The 21,463-nt window shown below is 49.1% G+C and overlaps 2 protein-coding genes across 10 annotated transcripts in view; one reads left to right on the forward strand and one right to left on the reverse strand.

The window, feature by feature from the left end:
- CYP11A1 (cytochrome P450, family 11, subfamily A, polypeptide 1) lies at positions 974-16,624 on the forward strand. Of its 3 annotated transcripts, none has more exons than XM_021098320.1 (9): positions 974-2,774; positions 7,416-7,571; positions 9,215-9,414; positions 10,357-10,560; positions 11,339-11,496; positions 14,643-14,809; positions 15,083-15,161; positions 15,669-15,866; positions 16,241-16,623. In XM_021098320.1, exons 3-9 carry the CDS (start codon positions 9,264-9,266, stop codon positions 16,370-16,372), a joined length of 1,089 nt encoding a protein of 362 aa, XP_020953979.1. In that variant the 5' UTR covers positions 974-2,774; positions 7,416-7,571; positions 9,215-9,263; the 3' UTR covers positions 16,373-16,623.
- Positions 16,769-21,463, reverse strand: part of CCDC33 (coiled-coil domain containing 33) — a 35,448-nt gene continuing 30,753 nt past the window's right edge. For 5 of the 7 annotated variants that reach the window (XM_021099060.1, XM_021099059.1, XM_021099058.1 and 2 more), the window contains exons 9-10: positions 19,267-19,380; positions 18,238-18,433 (exon numbers count right to left, since the gene is read on the reverse strand). In XM_021099060.1, the coding sequence (XP_020954719.1) occupies positions 18,356-18,433; positions 19,267-19,380 (192 nt within the window). In that variant the 3' untranslated portion in view covers positions 18,238-18,355. Of the gene's footprint in view, positions 18,434-19,266; positions 19,381-21,463 lie in introns of all 7 variants that reach the window. The other 2 variants (XM_021099064.1, XM_021099063.1) reach the window with 1 other exon arrangement.

The following is a 21,463-nucleotide window of genomic DNA, read 5'->3' on the forward strand; positions in this document are numbered from 1 at the left end:
CAACCCCTGGCCTGGGAACCTCCATATGCCGTGGGAGCGGCCCAAGAAATAGCAACAACAACAACAAAAGACAAAAGACAAAAAAAAAAAAAATGTAATTGATAACAAGAATTAAGAACTAAGTGGGCTACATTTTTATAATCAAAGGAAACATGGGGAGGGAGAGAAGACCACTTTTACCTCTTCCTCTGTAAAGATATTGCAGGAAAATGGGGTGCAAGAAGATGGTCGTGTCCCAGGTCTTGGGGGAATTCCTGGGACCGGCCACGAAATGAGGGTCCTCGGCTTTGTGCAGGAAAGAATCAAGAGTGAGCTGTAGTAGAGTGAAAGCAGAGAGACACATTCCATAGGTAGAATGTGGTCTGTCTCAGGTGGTGAGAGAGGCCCTAGGAGATACACACTCCATAGACAGAGTGTGGACCATCTCAGAAAGTGAGAGGCCCCCAAATATGGTGTAGTTAGTTTTTATGGGCTGGGTAATTTCATAGGCTAATGAGTGGAAGGATTATTTCAACTATTTTGGGGAAGGGGCAGGTATTGAGCCACTGTCCACTTTTTGGTCTTTGATGATCAACCTTAGAACTGTCATGACATGTCTTGACATATGCTAATGTAATACAATGAGCACATAATGAGGCTCAATGTCCACTGGAAGTCAAATCTTCCACTGTCTTGGACCTAGTTCTAACAAGCGTATGTCATATCCTCAATGGTTATGTCATTCTTCTAAAGCTTGTGCCCTGCCCCCTTCCCTCCTGCCTCAAAATGTTTTTGAATCCCAGTTGAGGGGTCAAATCAAGGGACCCAGGCACTTTTGCTGATGTTTAACTTAAAAAAAAAAAAAGTTGTTTTCTTTTCCTTTTTAGGGTCACACCTGCAGCATATGGACATTCCCAGGCCAGGGGTTGGTTTAGAGCTGCAGTTGCCAGCCTACACTGTAGCTTGCAGCAACACCAGATCCTTAATACACTGAGCGAAGCCAGGTATCAAATCAGAATCCTCATAGGTCCTTAACTTGCTAAGCCTCAACAGGAACTGTTGATATTTAACTTGATTAATTGGCCTGTTGCCAATTAATTGCCTAAGCGGTTGCTGGTCAGGTTTTTCAATGTATTTTTTTTTCTTCCATCCTTTAAAAGTTTTCTAAAGTGGGGGTAAATAGAGTAGACTTGTTTGAGGTCCTTTAATGTTTGGGGGGGCCTCTAGGGGGTTCCTTTGGCCCATCCAACCTTATTAAATGCTGCCCAGCCCTAATACTGTATTAAAACCTTTGTTTTCTTTATTTGTTCTGGCCATGCCTGTGGCATGCAGAAATTCATGGGCCAGGGATTGAACCTACACCACAGCAGTGACAATGTTGGATCCTTAACCTGCTGAGCCACCAGGGAAGTCCAAAATCTTTGTTTCAATCCAATCAATGTCTATTTTATTTATTCCATTTCTTAATAACCATCTAAAGATTTCCATTACCTTTTCTGATTTCTCTTTTATTCTATCTTTCTACTTTCTACCTACCTTCTATATCTGTTTTACTTACCTTATTTTTAAATAACCCTTTAAAAATTTCTATCTTGTTCCCAGTGAGGGGAAGCTATGATACTAAACTCCATAAGCCTTCCCAAACTGTTTTCTTTTTTTTTTTTCTTAGTAGGGAGTTCTTAAGGTTAACTGTTACATTTATTTGTATCCACCCTTTAATTTGTTCTTTACATAGGTTCCAATAAAACAAGCTCCTTCTAATGACAGCTCTCTAAAATATTTTATCAGTTTAGAAGTTTCTGCCAACTTAAAAGAATCCATTATCCAGCCATTGATAAGTAGGATTTTAATAGTGACTCACGCAAATAAGATGCAAGAGGCGTCCCCACAAGAGAGTGCAAAGGATGCAGCCCTTTCAGATCCAGAAAGTTTACTCTCAAAAATAGTCTCAGAAAGTAAAGACCTTTGTTGCATCACTAATAAAGCAATGAGGGTTGAGATGACAATGGCCCCCTCTGAACTTGGACTCCTTAAGACAAACTCCCGAGAGCTGGCATGGCTGGACAAGAAACTATTTGGAATCCCAGTCAATTCAACTGGCTGCCAAATGCACACTGGTATGTGTATCTTCCAGATGGCAGAGGCTGGACAGAATAGTATCACCGGTTTACAAGCCAAACTCTCAAACAGAACAAAATGAAAGGAAAACCTGATCAGATGAATGGTTTTCTCCTTATGACAAAGGACACAAAAAAGAGAGAGAAAGAAAAAGAGTGACCATCCCTGGGAGGAAAAGGATCAACAAACCAAGGGTACTTTGCCATGTTTCAACCAAGAGTCACAAGTTCAATGAGCTAGCCCTACAAATATGTTCTCCAGCTAATCTAATTTTAGGAAAGAGAAATTTGCTGTTCTTGTTTCTAACAGACCCTGCAGGCAGAAGATCCAGGAGACTGGCAGAGTAAGAATTCTTACATGCCGGAGTCTTTTGTCAGTTATCCCAGGATCTCTTACCTATAGCAGCTTTGGAGTGAGTAATGCCCAGCCAGGAAATCTGCATTCCACCCTCACTGCCAGCTGTTGGGGAAGAAGACATTTTCCTCTACCCATCCAGGGTCTTCTCGCTGGACTAAGAATGAAACTGACATGAGACAAACTGACAGGAGAAAGTAAAACAAACTTTGATAACATGCATACATGGGAAAGACCCAGAAAAATTGAGGAACTGGCCAAAATGGCTTGAAACCTTCACCTTAAATACTATCTTCAGCTGAAGACAAAGGAAGATGTTGGAGGTAAGGGTTGAGGACTTTGAAGGGGCGTGGAGATGGAAAAGTGGATGTGCGGTAAAGAAATGCTTGCTGGGGAGTTCTCATTGTGGCTCAGTGATTAACGAATCTGACTAGGAACCATGAGGTTATGGGTTCGATCCCTGGCCTTGCTCAGTGGGTTAAGGATCTGGTGTTGCCGTGAGCTGTGGTGTAGGTCGCAGACGTGGCTCAGATCCCATGTTGCTGTGGCTCTGGCGTAGGCCGGCAGCTATAGCTCTGATTAGACCCCTAGCCTGGGAATCTCCATATGCTGTGGGAGTGGCCCCAGAAAATGCAATAAGACAAAAGAAAAAAAAAAAAAAGGAAAAAAGAAAAAAAGAAATTCATGCTGGGCCATGCAGAGACAGGTGGTCTCTGATCTCTAGGGCTGTCCCCACTGCACTTAGCCCCTATTCTTTGCAGATACTTCTGGTGATTGCTGAACCAAGCCCTCTATCTATCTACCCTCTTCAGGCAGTTAGGGAGGAGGTCAAAAGTTTCCTCCTGGGTCTTTTGTCTGTTTCCATCTTCAAATAACTGGTACTCCAAAGAGACATTTTGGGGTGGCAAAATAGTCTACAGGATTCTATGGCATAGGAGACAACTCTCAGATAGCTCTGCAGACCTGCTCCAAAGAAGTATAGGAGAAGCCAGGATTTATAAGAACTTTTTTGTTGGGAAAATAAATGTAGTCAAACATAAAAAGACAACTGCTAATAACAAACAATAGACATGTCAAGATAATGACCTTAGTGCCTTTCTATGTGTGGAAAGACTCAAGAATCTGGGGTCATTGAACTTTTTCCTTAGATATGCATCTTAATATCCTGGGGTCAGTATAATCCAAATGCTTCCTGTTTTTCTCCATCCTAAAGTCCCCTCTGGGTGCACTGATGGGTTCCCCTCCAGTGGGCAACTGCAGTGGCAATTGGCTTGATCTCTGTAGAACTGGAATGGTGGGCAACATTCTTTTCTTTACAGTATCCTGAGTCTGGGAGGGGCTGTGTGGGCCAGAGCCTGCATGCAGGAGGAGGAGGGAGTCTGATCGCTTAGTCAGCTTCTCGCTTAACCTTGAGCTGGTGGTTATAAGCTGGGCCCCAGGCGCCCGAGGCCAGACTCACCTCATCAGGCCCTGCTGCAGTGGGAGCAGGGAGAGTAGCAGTGGTAGGGGCAGCATGCTGGCCAGGGGGCTTGCCCTCCGCTCAGTCCTGGTCAAAGGCTGCCAGCCCTTCCTGAGTGCCCCTCGGGAGTGCCCAGGGCATCCCAGGGTGGGCACTGGAGAGGGAGCATGCATCTCCACTAAAACCCCTCGCCCCTTCAGTGAGATCCCCTCTCCTGGTGACAATGGCTGGATTAACCTGTACCGTTTCTGGAAGGAGAAGGGCACACAGAAAATCCACTATCACCATGTCCAGAACTTCCAGAAGTATGGTCCCATTTACAGGTAAGCCCTGCAGAAGGTGGGGGCTGGCGAGCCAGGGCACTGTGCTCTGCTCCTCTTTCCCTCTCTGGTCTGCTCTCCCACTCCAGGCTCTCGTTCACCTCTGGCTTTATTTTGTCCTGCTTGGGGGTGGCAGGAGCAGGGATGAGGCTTCCCAGAGAGTGGGTTCCATTCTCAGCCCTGAGGCCTCAACCCTCCCTGGGCCCTACACCCTCTGAGACTTCAGGGGGGTGGGAAGGCTAAGCCACGATCTGCAGGACACTTTGCAGGGTAAGTTTATCACCCCAATTATTAGAGATGAACGAAGTTCAGAGAGGTTAGGATTCTTGCCCTCGTCACTCAGCTAGATCCCTGTCCTCCTCTGGTGCTGGTCTCACCCCTTGGCCCTGTGCAGCTCTGGAGCAGTTGATTTTGTCCCTTCCACTAGCCTGGCTGGAGCCCCTACTTCCCAGGCATCTGCCTGGCTTCCTGCTGGGAGAAAGGGCCTTTGGTCTTTTGGCCTTTGAGCACCCCAATTTCTTGTCCTAGGGTAGGGGTGGGGCGTGGGGGTTGCCCCTGGTGAGAGGCCTCATTGGTTTGGGTTTAGCAGTTTCTAAGGTGGGTGGGCTTCAAGCCACCCCTGGGTTCTTTTCTGAGAGCATAGGCGAGGGGGATGGGAGGTGGTGAGGGTGGTGGTTGAGGGCAGGGAAGGGACACTGGGAAAGACAGTACATTTTATGTTAAGTAAAAGGGTCAAGATGGGGAAAGGGCATCACAGAACACGTCAGCTGGCTAGATAGGTGGCGTGGAGGGAGAGGCTTTTGTGGGTAGGGGACCAGCTGCTCACTGGTCTGGGTCACTTCCTCCCTCTCCCACAATCCCTTTGGAAGTCTTAAATGCCTGTTTTTTAAACAGCTAGTTGGAGGCAGGGAGCACCCCTCCCCCACACCCCATCTCCTGGCCCCCAAGTTTGCTCCTGAGCCTCTCTTCCTTGTCTCTCTTTCTCTTCTAGGCCTGTCATTGTCACTATCCTCAAGCTTACTTCTCTGAGATCTCATGTTACTCCCTGTTTCCTCCTTCCTTCTCCTCCTCTGCTCCTATTCCTAGTAGGAGCTGCTTATTTTATAAAGCCCCTCTCTGTTTTCTGAGTCATTTTCATCTGAGCCTTGCAAAAGTTGGTGTTGTTATCCCAGCGTATAGATGGGAAAACTGAGGCCCAGAGAGGAAAAGGGTATTGCCAAGGTCACACACTTCATCAGGGCAAAGCCAGGTCTGGAACCTTGATCGTCTGACTTCTAGTTCAGTGGGTCACTGTTCTAACTATAGCCTTGAAATGATAAACTCTTAAATAAACATAAGAAATTTAAAATACAAGTTTAGTAGATTTTTTTCCCTTAATACAAGATTATTCCTGTTCTTTATAGAATAATTTAGAAAAATTGAAATCAGATAAAATTTGTTTTGATATTTGTGTACCATTCAGAATGTGAATATATTTATATGCTGTTTGTTGCTGTCCTATAACAATGTATTGATGACTTTTTCTCTTTTCTCTCTTTAATGTAATTTTATTTTTATTTATTTATTTATTAAAAGTTAGCATTTTATTTATTGTTGCTTTGTTTTTCTTTTTGTTTTTGGCTGTGCCCAGAGCATGGCAAATTTCCTGGGCAAGGGATCAAACCCACTCCATAGCAGTGATCCACGACACTGCAGTGACAATGTCAGATCCTTAACTTGCTGTGCCACAAGGGAACTCCTCTTTAATATAATTTTAAATGGCGGCATACATTGTCAATCACTATACTCTTAAAAAAAAAAAGGAAGCATAGTAGCCCATAGTATGGATAATGCATATTTTTTTAGCTAATTCTTTAGTGAGCTATTTAGCCAACTCTAGTTTTTTTTTTTTTTCTTGGTGTTGTTTTGTTTTTTTGTTTTTTTGCTGTTAGACATCCTTATCCTTTTTTTTTTTTTTTTTGCTATGAACATTCTCATCCATCAGGCATCTTTGTCCAATGTCAGATCGCTGCCTTGGGCTGGATTCCCAGAGGTGGCATTGATAATAGCAGTTCAAGGACTTTGCTTAGTTTGTTTGTTTGTTTATTTATTTATTTATTTATTTTTATTATGGAGCCAGTGGTTTAAGGATGTGTGGCAGCTGGAAAAACAGAGGGGATTTTCTGGGGGCCACAGCCAGCCAAGGAAACATGGGGAAGGTAGGCCCAGGTTTTAAGGGTCAGTGGTTCAAACAGTTCTCTCCCCCTACTCCTTCTTCACCTGCCCTCTTCCCCTCCCTCTTCTCTCTGGAGGTAGAGGGAGGAAGAGAGGGGAGGGCAGGGAGAGAAAGAGAGGGAGGGAGAGGGAGACAGAATTTGCCTTGTACTTTCTTGTTTTTATGGGATTGTTACCCTAAAGTGTATCTTAAATTAACTTTCTTATGCAAAAGGCAGATGTGAGTCAAAAGCAGAATTTTCTGTTTCACAACAGTTGTATTTTAATACTATCTGCAAAGTGCTTATGAGGTATATTTATACCTGGAACTCGATGTTTTACCACAGTTTTGATAGTGACAAGGTAATTTGTTGGGCATCTGATTCTTGGAGGCAGGACAGGCCCTCCCAGAGTTTCAATCCTAGTGCCTAGAAGGGATTGCCTGGCTTGGTGTATGGCCTGCCCAGCAAGCGACATGGAGTCACTCCAGTACAGGGTCACTCCAAGGTGCCTGTTTCTGAGCTCTGCATGTGAGAGTGTGGAGGGTGCTGAGAATGTGGACACACAGGAAGAATGAGCATGGAGGACTGGATGGTCCAATGAAGGTGGGGATGGCCTGAGGACATGCTGGGGACCTGCTGAGGTAGGCAGGAGCCACTGTGATGATGAGCACAAAGCTGTCACTTACAGACAGAATGTCTAACAGGAGTCACACCCATAGGTTTCATATCAACTTATCCCTCAGCAATCCTGTGAGACAGGCACTGTATTTATCCTCATTTTATAAGAGGAAACTGAGACTCAGAGGGGGTAAGAGACTCAGGTCACACAGTCAGGAGGCTGTGGGGCAGGATCCATTCCTGGGCCTGTCTGCTCTGTGCAGTCAGCCATAGGGGGTTACAGACAAGCAGAATCCCGTGTCCTGATGGCCCAGGTTCTGCTTGGCTCTTCTCAAATCCTTACATTGCAGTGTCCCTTCTTTGCCACCTCAGGGAGAAGCTCGGCAACTTGGAATCTGTTTATATCATCGACCCTGAAGATGTGGCCCTTCTCTTTAAGTTCGAAGGACCCAACCCAGAACGATACAACATCCCGCCCTGGGTTGCCTATCACCAGCATTACCAGAAGCCTGTTGGGGTCCTGCTGAAGTGAGTCCTGGGCCACCTCACTGGGGCTGGAGGGAGATGAGGGGCAGCTGCAGCGAGGGCACAGGCTGGGGTGAGGGGCTACAGCCTCTAGACAAATCCCTGTCATCTTCCTGCCTCCCTAAAACAAATTATGGGCATGATGAAATGCCCTGCCAACCTTCGGGGACATGGTCAGGCAGAAGATCTTAATGAGTAATTAACCTTGAAAAATTCTCATTTATTGGCTCATTCACTAAGTCCCATTTTACTGAGTGTCCTTGGGCTAGGCTCTGGGTGATAAGCAGGACAGGGCCCAGTCACTGCGAGTCCCTTATAGTCTAAAGGAGCAGTGAGAAACACAAACAAATCAGTGTATTTAAATGTAACAGGTGGCGTTTCCCACCAAATTGCTCATCAAAAATTTAAAATGTGACCAGAGCAGGTGATGGTGAGGATATGGAAAAACAAGAATGCTCATAGCTCCAGTGAGGCTGAAAAGTGAGGCATCACTTTGGAAAATGGTGAGACATTACTTCCTGTAGTTGAATATCCTCATACGTATAATGCAACCATTCTGCTCTCAGGGATATACTCCTAAGAGTATCCCTGGCCCTGAGGGGGACGTGTACTAGAATGTTTGCAACCCTGTTGTTCATAATAGCAAAAACCAGGAAACGCCCAACAGGAGTGGGAATGAGTGAACAGTGGCAGACTCCAGTCAAAAAGAATAGACTCAGTGACTCACAACAACACAGACGATAGAAATACAAAGCTGAGGGGAAAAAGAAGCAAATCATGATGGCTTTTTTAAGAAGTTGAAAACTATACTTTTATTTTAAAAGTATGTTTTAGAAATATATACCGATTAGATAAAATTATATACAGAAACAAACAAGGGAGTCAGGTTGGTGGCTCCCTTAGCTGGGGAGGCAGGACGTGGGAGGACCAGGTAGGTACCCGTAAGTCACCATAAAATTACCCTAGTTTTCATGTCGGGTGGTGAGTTTATAATAACATCCTTGAAAATAAACAAAGCCCCAAAATGACAAAGAGGGCTTTGCACAGATCTATTTTCAAGAATGGGCCATAAGGTGAGACTACGAATGGGCATTAACCTGATTCTGAGCCCCTAAGATTCCTCACTAATGTAATGGGGCATGTTAGGGGTGCAGAGGAGGAGGGGTTGGTCAATTGCATTTGTGCAGGGGTTAGAAAAGGTGATATGAAGGGGCTCTTGAATGGTAGGAGGTGAGACTGGCCAGGAGGAAGGGGAAGCACTGGGGAGGGCAGGCCTATAGCAGAGGCAAAGACTAGAGGGCTTGAAAGTTACTTAAAGGCTCTAGAAATAAGAGTTCCTGGCTTGAAGCAGCAGTAGCAGAGGGAGTGGAGGGGGTCGGGGTTTTGTTCTCCTTCAGCTCCTTTTTCCTGTCACCCCCACCCTCCCCCTCCCCCACCCTCCCCGCTCCCACTCCCCCCCACCCCACCCCAGCCCCAGCCCAGGCCAGGCAGAAGCTGAGAGGAGGTGAAGGCAAGGGTCGACGTGGATGCGAGTGCTGGACCTTGAGCTGTGGCTCAGCCTCCTGGGAGAGCCAAGTCAGCCCCCTCTGTGTTTGCCAGGCCTGGGGGTTGTGACCATGAGGGCCCGAGGGCCCATGTTTTCTTAGGAAGTCAGGAGCCTGGAAGAAAGACCGGTTGGTCCTGAACACGGAGGTAATGGCTCCAGAGGCCATAAAGAACTTCATCCCCCTACTGGACACAGTGTCTCAGGACTTCGTCGGCGTCCTGCACAGGCGCATCAAGCAGCAGGGTTCTGGAAAGTTCTCAGGTGACATCAGGGAAGACCTGTTTCGCTTCGCCTTTGAGTGTAAGGGGCTTCACCTACCTGGTTACCATCCTGGGGGTGGGAGAACCCAGCACCCCATCTCAAAACCCAGCACAAACCCTTGTCCAGGGGGAGCTGCATGCTCTCATCTGATTCATGCTAAGAGGGCAAGGGTCTCCAAAATGTAGGTCCCTATTGCCACTTTCCTCCAAAAGCCAGAGCTTGGCTTGGCCTTTCATTCTTTACATCTCTCTCTCCTGGGACAGACACCCTTGAGGTCTTGAAGGGGAGGGGAAGGTTGGGTGGTTAATCTAAACTGGGTATTGGAGGATGTACGGGAGTTATCCCAAAGGCATAAGGAGGACAGACAGTATAGGCAGAGAGAATAGTACATGCAAAGGCCCTGTGGCTTGATGGATATCATATAGTCACTGCAGGAGATTTGGGTACTCAGAGTTTTGCATGAAGTCAGCATCTAAATTCCTGACCCAAGAGGTAGGAAAACCTTGGGATTGTTGTGACTTCTTATGTCCAGCCAGAGTGGACCCTGGATGGCCAATTACCAGGGATTGGTGTCTCCTAGGCACCCATCTGACCTATTTCAGATGACCTATTTGGTCAGTTATAGATGGGAGATCTCTTTCCCTAAGAGGAAAGCTGAGAGGCTGCTGGAGGTGCTGGTGGAAGGAGGACAGAGCACATTGGCTAAACCCTTCCCCAGCTCTGCTAGAAGATCTGCTTCCCATTTAAGTGAACCCTTTTTAGGACCTGCCATGTGACCCTCTGAAGGACCTGACTGGCTGCCAGAAAGGGAGTTTTTCTTAGCCCTGCATTTTCAGCCCTTTGGCTGGAATTGTAACTTTACTGAAGGAGGCTGAGGTTGGGTGCAGGGGTTCCTATGCGCTAAGGGGGATGGTTTCCTGGGAGCTGAGACTCTCAGATGGTCAGGTTGGAAGAAGTTCCTCAACCTTGCCTCCCCTGCAGCCATCACCAATGTCATATTTGGAGAGCGCCTGGGGATGCTGGAGGAAATAGTGGACCCTGAGGCTCAGAAGTTCATTGATGCTGTCTACCAGATGTTCCACACTAGTGTCCCCATGCTCAATCTCCCCCCTGACCTGTTCCGTCTGTTCAGGACCAAGACCTGGAGGGACCATGTAGCCGCATGGGACACTATTTTCAATAAAGGTAAGGGCCATACCCTGGCAGCCAAATGTTGGGGCCAGGAGAGCCTTGCCTACCTCAGAGATGGGAAGTCCAGGCAGGCTTGGGTTGGTGTGGATGATGAGGAGTGGGGAGAGAGAGAGAGGGAGAGACAAAGCCAGCTGGAGGCCCCAGACCTTGGCCTGCCTCTTTGTCCCAAGTTATGTCAATGAGCACTGACTTACCATGTAGAAAACCCACCCTCTGGTGGGAAGGGATGGGCATTGGGAAGGCCCTGGAACCCCTGAAAATGGTAGGCTGCATGCTAGCTATTGAGGATGATTAGATTTTTCTGGAGAAAGGAGATTAAAGATGCCCATCATAGTCTTCCAAGAAGCCCATGATCCCCAACATGAGTCAAGGACCAGTGTTTCTGTGCTTGGTGACAGAGCAGGACTTGGGTGAGAGAGATTGGTAAAGTAGGGTGGAGAAGGCTGACTGGGGTGTGATGATGACACCAGGCCCAGAGTCAAATCCCACCCTTGCTGTCCCCATCCCCCACCTACGTGACCTTGGGCAAGTCATCACCTTAGATGGGCTTCTGATTCCTTATGTGTAAAATGGGGATGATAGCACTTATCCCAAAGAGCTGTGGTCAATAAAAAACAGATATGAAGGATTTAGCAGACTGCTGCTCAGAAAAATGGCAGCCTAGAAAGTGCAGGGCTCAGAATCCCCAAGCCCTTGTACCAGCTCCCACCAGTGCTCCTTCCCTCCCCTCTGAAGACAGTCTCGCTCTGTTTTCTTCCTTCCTGTCCCACAGCTGAAAAATACACCCAGAACTTCTACTGGGACCTGAGACGGAAAAGAGAATTTAACAATTACCCAGGCATCCTCTACCGCCTCCTGGGAAATGACAAGCTGCTCTCAGAAGATGTTAAGGCCAATGTTACCGAGATGCTGGCAGGGGGTGTAGACACGGTAAGGACACAGTGCAGTGGCCGTAGGGGCACATCCTGCCCCTTTCTGTGCCCTTTCCCACCAGCCTGCCTTGTTGTCTGAAACTCTGTCCCTGTGGGTGTCAATCTCCCTCTCCTGACTCCATTTTCTAGATGCTAATCTCCTAGGAGAGTGAGGCCAACCAAGTCAGCCATCCATATGGAGCTTGCCTTGAGGCTGATCCATCATTTTTCCTTTGCCTGTGAGAAGGGAGTGACTAGGCACAGGTGGGTGACACAGCTCCCGCAGAGTCAGGAAGGAAGGCGGATCCTCAGAAAAGCTGGGAGCCAGTAGAAGTTGCCCTGGGCTCCACCCTCTAAGTGTCTTTCTCCTTTTAATTTTTTTCCTTTTTAGGGCTGCACCCGGGGCATATGGAAGTTCCCAGGCTAGGGGTCGAATCGGAGCTGCAGCTGCCAGCCTACACCACAGCTACAGCAATGTGGGATCTGAGTCACATCTAGCGGGGTTCTTAAGTCAACTGAGCCACGATGGGAGTGTACCTCCAAGTCTTTCTTGTTGCCTTCTATCCTCCCCCTTCCAGACCTCAGTGCCCCCCCTACCCCCCACCCCACGCCCCTGATGCCTGAAGGCAGCATCTTTAGTGTCTTCCTGAGATCCTTTCCACAGGCAGAACAATACCCCAGAAACTTGTGTTCTTGAATGTTAAGACTTCTCTGTCCAGTGTGCCATCTTTTTTTCTAATGCCTTAAACTTTTTCATGCTAATGTGATGGTGAGGGTTAATTCTTGAGTGTTTCTTGATTATTAGTTATGATTCAGGCACTGAGACTAGAAAGATGGATATAACAGACCCCAAATTTCCCAAAAGGGCTCAGAAAGGAAGAGTCTATTAGTTTGCTAGGGATGCCATGACAAAGTACCACAGTGTGGGTGGCTTAAACCACAGATATGTATCATCTCATAGTTCTGGATCAAAGTAACAGGAGGGTTGTTTTCTTTGGAGGCCTCTCTGCTTCGATTGTTGATGGCTGACTTCTTCCTATGTCTTCCTCTTCTTTCCATCTTCCTTCCCTTCTTATACAGACACTGGTCCTAGTTCATTTTACCTTAATTACCTTTTAAAAGGCCCTATCCCCAAATATGGTCACATTGTGAGGTACTGGGGGTTAGGACTTCAACATAAGAATTTGGTGGCACAATTCAGCCCATGACAAGGAGGCAGCATGGCCACTATTACACTATGTTATAGGACAGAGTGACTAGGCATATACCAGGTATTGAGGATGCCAAGAAGAGTGGGGAGCCTAACATGGCCTTGCAGCACAGGGACGGCACTCCACAGAGCTAAAATCAACTTGCCTTTCCTCTTGCTGCTATAAGGAGAGAGAAGGACTAGCATTTTAGGAATGGGGAGAAGCATGTGTCAAAGCCCCTGGGTGAATAACTTGATTTCCTAGATATCCTATTTACATTGTGCCCTAGTGGAAGAGTTTCTGTCCCTGGGCTGCAGGTGGAGCCTTTGGGCATATTTTTAAAAAAAGTTCATTGTCAGCCCTGTGGGAGAGATCTCCAAAAAACACTCACCTGCACCAAGCAGCTATTACTCTTAGATAACATTTATTAAGCATGTACTATATGGCAGGCAGGGTCCTAGCTTTCCACATATGTTAACTCATTTAGTATTCACAAATAGCACTATGAGGTATCAACTGTTAGCTCCCTTTTTCAGATGAGGACTCTGGGGCACAGAGAGGTTAAGGAACGTAGTCAAGGTCACCCAGTTAGTGACTTAGTTGACTACTGTAATAAGGTATCTCCTGAGTACCTGCTCTGTGCCAGGCCTTGGAGGCAGTGAGACAAACACATGCATTTGATCTGAGCCTTGAGGAAGGGGTACACACTTGCTTCCTGGGTTGCAGAAGGGAAATGAAGGAAAAAGGAACAGCATGAGGAAGATTTCTGGCTTTAGGAGCTGTGTGTAGCTCAGTGTGGCTAGAGCATGAGGAGCATGCTGAAGAGAGTTGGTGGTCAGCTGGGAGTAACCGGCTGGTGTTGAGGGGGCCCATGGGGACTGGCCAGAGCCTCTGGACTTGATCTGGGGACTCCCAGGAACCAGGCAAGGATTTCAAGCTGGGAAGTGACTGGATAGCATTTTTTCACAATTGCTTCTGCTGGGAAGAAGAAGGAGCATGTCTAAATCTCTTGGACCAAAACATGATCCTTGATAAGACAATGTGCCAACAACTTGTGTCCTTACCCTAGGAGGGAGGGCTGCTCCAGCCCGGGGTCCCACCACTGAGGAATCTGGACTGTGAGGCTTGATAAGGGTCCCTCTTACTTTCAGTGCAAGCTAACAGCCACTACCTTAAACTAATACTAAGATTAGCTAATTAATCTCAGTAAATACCATGTGCTAATTACAACACTGAGAGAAAACAGATCTGGTTGTTACAGTTTCAGCATTTTTTTTTTTTTTTTGGTCTTTTTTCTAGGGCAGCACCTGCAGCATATGGAGTTTCCCAGGCTCGGGTCGAATCGGAGCTGTAGACACTGCCAGATCTGAGCTACATCTGCGACCTATACCACAGCTCACGGCAACACCAGATCCTTAACCCACTGAGTAAGGCCATGGATCAAACATGCAACCTCATGGTTCCTAGGTGGATTCATTAACCGCTGAGCCACAACGGGAACTCCAGTTTCAGCATTTTTGAACTCACTTTATACTATGCTGCTATAGGCAAATGCCAAGTTTAGTGGGGAGTTCTACTGAGGAGAGGGCTGGTCATTTCACAGGCATTTCAAGAGGAATGGAGGTCATTCAGGTGTACAACCATTACACAAGTAGGACTTGGCCTCATAGGGCCTCTAGAAGAAGGCATTAGCTGTGTGGATGACCCTCTACTGGCTGGGGGGAGCTGGGTGGGCTATGGTGACATGAGGGAAGAGGGCAAGGACAAGTGCTGCCTCAAACATTCCTGCCTGGGCTGCAAGAAAGGCTTCTTGGACATTTGCCTTCTGAATTGTGTTGTGCCTTTTGTGGATGCTGGTTACTGGATACTGGAACAAGGGCGGGGAGAGGTTTTGAGCATGAAAATCTAGCATGGGTCTATGGACCCAGGAGTGACCGGCCCTCTTGGTTTTCTGCACCCCCACACTCCTTGCCAGACATCCATGACTCTGCAATGGCACTTGTATGAGATGGCACGTAGCCTGAATGTGCAGGAGATGCTGCGGGAGGAGGTCCTCAATGCCCGGCGCCAGGCCCAAGGAGACACAAGCAAGATGCTGCAATTGGTCCCACTCCTCAAAGCTAGCATTAAGGAGACACTGAGGCAAGCCCACCCCACCTGTGCCTGTCCCACCCCACCCCCTCAAATCCCTGCGAAGGGTCAGGGTGGTGCCCGGGCACAGGGCTACAAGAATGGGCTGGTGGGGGAGACTGGTAGCAGGAAGTGAGAGGTCTGGAGGAGACAACTGGGAATGGCAGAAGAGTCCTGCCTCCAAGTCCCCCTAGGGTGCTGTAGCTGGGGCTGAGATGCCATGCTGGGTGTGGGGGCTTTGTTCAGGCCTTGGGTCATCAGCTTCTGAATGTCTTCCCCTGGCAGACTCCACCCCATCTCCGTGACCCTGCAGAGATACCTCGTGAATGACTTGGTTCTTCGAGATTACATGATTCCTGCCAAGGTAGGTGCAGCAGGAAGGCTGCAGGCTCTGTCCATCAGACAGAGGAGGCCAGAGGAAGATGGTAGTTGTGTATAGATGGTGGTGATGGGGGCTTCTGTCGTTTGTCTTCCCGGAGCTGGCTGATGGGGCCTTTGGCAGCAGCAGTCCAAGTCTGAATGAAGGGCGGAGGTGGTGGGCACAGTGGGCAATGGTCTCTGGAATGCTGATGGAGCCCAGGGTTAGGAGAGAGATCTCATGGGCTTCCTGGGTCTCTGGGGGCCCTCTGGGGCTGAGAAAAGAGGTAGGGCAATCCCTTGGGCCATCCCTGACCGTGTGTCTTCAGATCATGCCCATATCATGGGTGAGGCTCAGGGAGGTGTGGGGCCTTGTTCAAGATCACACAGTGGGCAGTGTCCCGTGCTGCACAGCTGGGGAGCCAGGCTGGGGACTGGGGGGTGGGGATGCTGGCTAATGCTCTGGGCTGTAAGAGGTGAGGCCTACTCAGATCTCCGTTCATTCTGTCTGCAGACATTGGTACAAGTGGCCGTCTATGCCATGGGCCGAGACCCCGCCTTCTTCTCAAATCCAGGCCAGTTTGACCCAACCCGGTGGTTGGGTAAAGAAAGGGACCTCATCCACTTCCGGAACTTGGGCTTTGGCTGGGGCGTGCGGCAGTGTGTGGGCCGGCGGATCGCTGAGCTCGAGATGACTCTCTTCCTCATCCATGTAAGTCTATCCCAGGGACATCTGTCTCCCATTATTTGGTTTCCCCTCCCCAACAATTCCCTGCTGCTTCCTCTTTAGGCAGATCCACTCACTCCCCATTGGTGCTCCCTGGCCATCTGTCCCCTGCAGTGGTGATGGGATGAGGGTGGGGTGGGATAAGGTTTTGTAGACACCTAAGTGAAAGTCTGAACCAAGGGGACAAAGCACTAGTGGCATTTTCAGGCTCTGCTCAGGGTTCAGTAGGAGCTGGAGGTAGACCCCTTGGAGCATCTCAAATCACATTCAACAGGCACTGCTTCCAGGTGAATGAGCCTGGTCTGGGGGAGATAGGACCTCCCTGCCTCTCCCCTAAGCCCACCACTCATCCTTTTCAGATTCTGGAGAACTTCAAGGTTGAATTGCAGCACTTCAGTGATGTGGACACCATATTCAACCTCATCCTGATGCCGGACAAGCCCATCTTCCTTGTTTTCCGGCCCTTCAATCAGGATCCACTCCAGGCATGATCGGAGAGGGTGGGCAACCCATTTCCTACCAACCAGGCTAGCAGGGGTGTGGGAGGATGGCCTGATGGGGTGGGGCCCATGGAAGTGTCTGTACCACCAGTGCTCGGTCCCTACCCCTGCTCCTTTCTGGCCAGCTCTGATCAGATAAAGTTGGTGCTCAGTAATCAGCTGCTCCAGTTCAGCTGAGGCACCCCTTCTTTCACTCCACTTCTTCATCCACTCCCATGAAGGCAATAAATAGCTGAACTATGTGAAGTGTTTTCATTTCTGTCTAACCCTTAAGATATCTATCACTCTTGTGGAGATGCTCCCTGACCTAGGTCAGCAAATAGATCTGAACATGAACGGGGAGCCAGAGGCAGCTACATGTAAAGCCATTTCTGCTGGGACCCACACACCTACAGCAACCCAGGAGCCATCAGGGTCAACCTCCCTGTTGTTGGGGCTGAGGGTGGGAGGCAGAGCAGGTGGGGAGCTATTGGCACGGCACTAGGAGCTACTGAAGCAGCAGGCAGAGGGACAAAGAACTTGGCAGAGCTCTGTTGAGAAAACAGGGCAGCCTGAGAGGTATGGGCTAGTCTTGGCTTCCATGGAAGGACCACCTATCAGGGGTGAGGCTCTTGCTGGGGTTTGCTTGGCTGAGCCCTTGGGTGGGTATTCCCAGTGGGGTCATGAAGACTTCCTGCCAAGGACCAGTCAGAGTCTTGAGTACATCCCGGGACAATGTGGTGAAGGAGCTGAGATGAGCGACTGGCATGAGGTGGCTTACTCTGGGGATGAGAGGCTAGAATGCTTCCTCTACGCCATCTGACCCTTCTCTGGGCTTCCCCAGGGCTTAACCTCCTATTTTGGTGGGACACGCCCACGTGTCCAAGCTCTGCCTGTGAAGCAGGGGGACTAGGGCAGAGTCTTTGGTGCATTATTTGGACTGCCTGACAACGGTCCCAATTTCATCCCCCTTAACTCCCTCTGAGTTCCATGACTCCTGACTTGACCAGGTGCCTGATCCTTCCTGGCCATTGGCTACCCAGGTCTGAGTCCTGCAGGCAGACAGGGGGGGCTAGTCCTGTTTGAAACAGCAGCCCTGCCAGCTTGGCCTCTTCTACCAAGATCCGCAGGTTTTGAATCCACTCTTGGAGCCTTTCTGCCTTTCCTCATCACAATCCTCTTCCTTGTTTTTCTCTCTCCTTCCTACTCTGGGCGTGAGTCATCTTTGACTCAGAAATGTTAAGATCTAGAAAGGGCCTTACTGTTACAGAAGTTAAGATCTTTGGGGATAAATGAGGCAAACTGAAGCCTAGAGAGGTTGCTTGAGTCATCCAAGGTCACACAGCATGCCTGCAGCTAGAAGCCTCCTAACTCTCAGTGGAGGGCTTCTTCCTCTGGCCCCATCTGCTTTTCTATCCCTGGACACATTTAGACATAGCACTGCCAGCTCAACCTAGCTCTGGTGAATGCGGGTGTTCTGCACTAACATATAAGTGATTGTCACAGGCAGGCTTCAAGTCTTTCCCTTCCCAAAGAACAGATAAACCAAACTTGAAAGAAGGGATTTCATATATGATAGATGTTTAGGGGCAGGTAGCAAGTCCCAGCCTCCCTCATATCTCCTAACACAGCTGGCCTCTGGTGGTCTCAGTTCTTCCAGAGGTCTAGATGGGACTTGTCTCCCTGGCTCCTGCTTTGGAAGGCCTCTTCTCCCCCAGTCCTGGGTCCACTATAGCCTTTGGCTCTCCAAAGTTGACAGCTCCTGGGAGGGGCAGGAGGCTATAGGGCTTCAGCAGAAGACCTAGGTCCAGAGTAGGATCTGGAATGAGGAAGCTTGGGCCCCCCAGGCTGCTCTGCTCCAGGAAAGAGGTGAATGATCACTGACCGATAGCATTTAATAAAGTCATTTTTAGGGGGCAGGGCTGAGGCTCCTCAGCACACACAGAAAGGCCTGCTCCAGGACTCAAGTCTGCTAGTACTCAGTATGCTGGGATTTCAAAAGCTTGTTGAGCTGGGAATCAAGGGGTCCAGCTTGGAGGGTCGCCTTTTGTCCTTGGAGAGGGCGGAAGGGTTCTGCAGTGGGCAAAGCAAAGTGAAGTGAGTATTCCCAGCGGGAAGACCCATTAAAATGCATCTTGCCTGGCAAGCCATGTTTCAGAGGTTCCAAAGCCCAGTGGGTTGTGACTTCTCAAAGATTTCCAAACCCACTTAACCATAGCAGGTCACAGCCCAGAGTCTTCAGGGCTCAGTGGGTGAGTTTGCAGAGGTAGCCCTGTGTTCCCCTCAGTTCTCCCATCCTTTCCAGGCCTTTCTAGGAGCCTGAAAATGAGCAGAGTGCTGATGGTTCAAGAGTGGGAGCAATCAGGGGTTTTGCTTTGGGGGACTGGGTGCCCAGGGCTGAGCTTGAGGGGCAGTAGTGAACAAGCCTATTTGTTCTTGGGAAGCTGGCAGTGTTTCTGGCAACATGCTCCCATCCCTGGCAGCACTGCAGTAGCCCAAGGTCGTGTTCATGGGAGACTCTTAGGCACAGTGGAGTGGGGTGGGGACCACAGCTACTCTGCCCCCGAGCAAATCCTAAAGTACAGCCAGTGTGAGAGCATTCAGGAAATGCCCTTGTGGGCAATCTGTCAACCACAGCCATCTCATCTTTGATTCTTATCACCATCCAAAGGGGAGGAGGTGGGCTTGACACCTTGGTTCTCTACTCCTTTAGACAGATGAAGGATTGAGATGGGGCAAGGGCTTCAGCTGGTAACCAAGCAGAAGTTGAGTCCAGGTCTTCTAACTACCAGCCAGAAAGCTAGACCCCCTGCACAGTTTTTCTCAAGGCCCAGTGACTTGGGGGTGGGGTGGCTGCCAGCCCCACCACCCGAACACCAAGGAGCTCCTCCAGAGGGATCACTCACAGGTAGGTCCGTGATGATGGTGTTGGAAGGGTGCCTCAGGCCATATTCTTGCTCTTGCAGCCGTGTGGCCAAGTCCTGCTTTTCTCGTCCCCAGCGTCGAGCTGAGTCCTCTAACTACAGACCCAAAGAGAGAGAGAGAGATCAGGTCTCACCCCTGAGAGCAGGGATAGCCAGAACCTAGCCTGCTCTGTGGACAAAAAGCAAAACTCTGTGCAATGTATGCTCTTACCTTCCAAGAGACCTCAAGGGTGACAGGAGTGGGTGGAGAGTGACCAAGTGACAGACTAAGACTGATGCAACATCTCTGAGTCCACTAACATACTGAGACCCAGTATTAGTCACAATTAGCCCAGAAGACCCTCCTCATACAGGGAACTCCCATCCTCCTCAGATGCAGACCCCACCTCTCCTCACAAACTGAGTCTTGATCCTGATCTTCCTCACACAGGGAACACCACCCAGATCATACGTGTAGCCTGAATCTAATCACATATGGTGCCCTGAATTGCTTTACACAATGAACCATGACCCTGGTCACACATAGAGTCCTGATCAAAAAACACCCACAGCCTTGATGTTCCTCAAAAGGAAGCCCCAACTCTGGTAACACCTTCTTTATATACTGAGCCCTAGAGTCCAGAACTTCATCACAAAGAGAACCCTGACACTCTTCACATCCAAGGACCCAACCCTGAAAGACAGGCCCAATGCTCCTCATGCTTGGAGCCCCGAATATACTACCAGAGAGCCCAGACCCAGTCACAAAAAGCCCAGACCCTCCTCAGACACAGAACCCCATCCTGCCTCACACAGAGAACTCAACCCTTTTTACACACAAATCCCAGATACTGGTCACATATGAAGCCCCCAACATTATCGGAGGCAGACCCTAGTCACTCCTAACACATGGGGCCTAGACACCTCTCATACAGGGAAAACGACCCTGGTCACACATGGTGCACCAAGCCTCTTTATACACTGAGCACCAACCCTGGTCCAAAAATGGGGCATGGACACTCTTTAATACTGAGCTTGAACCATCCTCATGCCAGGATCTAGCTGCTTCTAAAACAGGAAGCCCTGACCCCCCTCACACACTGACCCCCAGCTTTCCTCACAAAGGGAGACCCAACCCACCTCAAACAATGAGATATCACCCTGGTAACATGTGGAGCCCTGACCCTGTAAAAATGGAGCCTGACCCTCCTCACACAGGGAGCCTGGACCTTCCTGACACATAAACCACCCCTGGTCACAATGAAGTCTGGACCTTGAACACAGGCTGAACCCCACCCTCCTTAAATAAGGAGTCTGGATCCTACTCACAAAGTGAGTTCCAACCTGATCACAACCAGAGCCTCAATCCTCCTCATACCTGGAGCCCCAACCTTGTAAAAACCAAGCCCTGATGCTCTTCCCCAGTGGAGCCTCGACCTTCTTAATTACAGAAGCCCTGATCCTGGACCCAGATGGAACCCTGACCCTGTAAAAATGGAGCCCAGAACCACCTCACACACTGAACCTCGAAGTTGGACACAGACTGAGCCCCAATCCTGTTCCACAAACAGAGCCCCAAACCCTTGCAATACTGGGCCCTCCTCACAAACAGAGCCCCGTATCTCCTCACACTGGGAGCTCTGAGCCTGGATACAAAACCCCACTCTGTAATAGGGGAGACTGGATTCTCCTCACAACTCAGAGCCCCAATCCTCCTGACACAGGGAATCCTGACCCTCATCCGCAAACAAAACCTCAACTCTCTTCAATACTAAGCTCCAACCACGCTCAGGCACAAAGTCCAGACTCTCCTCACAAACAGAGCCCCGAACTTCCTCCTCACTCTGGGAGCCCTGACCCTGGTCATATGGAATCCCAATTGGTAACATGGAAGCCCCGTCTCTCCTCACATACCCCGACATGGGAATTCTGACCCTGGTCCACAAACGGAGCTTTAGGAGCATGAACATAGACAGAACCCTGACACTATAAAAATGGAGCTTGGAACCTCCTCCTCACCCACTGAGCCCTGAAGTGGACAGAGACTGAGCCCTAACCCTTGTCCACAAATGAGCCTTAAACTTCTGCAATACTGAGCTCAAATCATCCTCACACACAAAATCCGGACCCTCCTCACAAACAGAGCCCCGAAACTCCTCACACTAGGAGTCCCCACTTTGGTCACACAGAACCCCACTCT

The sequence above is a fragment of the Sus scrofa genome, chromosome 7, assembly GCF_000003025.6.
Source record: "Sus scrofa isolate TJ Tabasco breed Duroc chromosome 7, Sscrofa11.1, whole genome shotgun sequence".
In the NCBI taxonomy this organism is placed as follows: Eukaryota; Metazoa; Chordata; class Mammalia; order Artiodactyla; family Suidae; genus Sus; species Sus scrofa.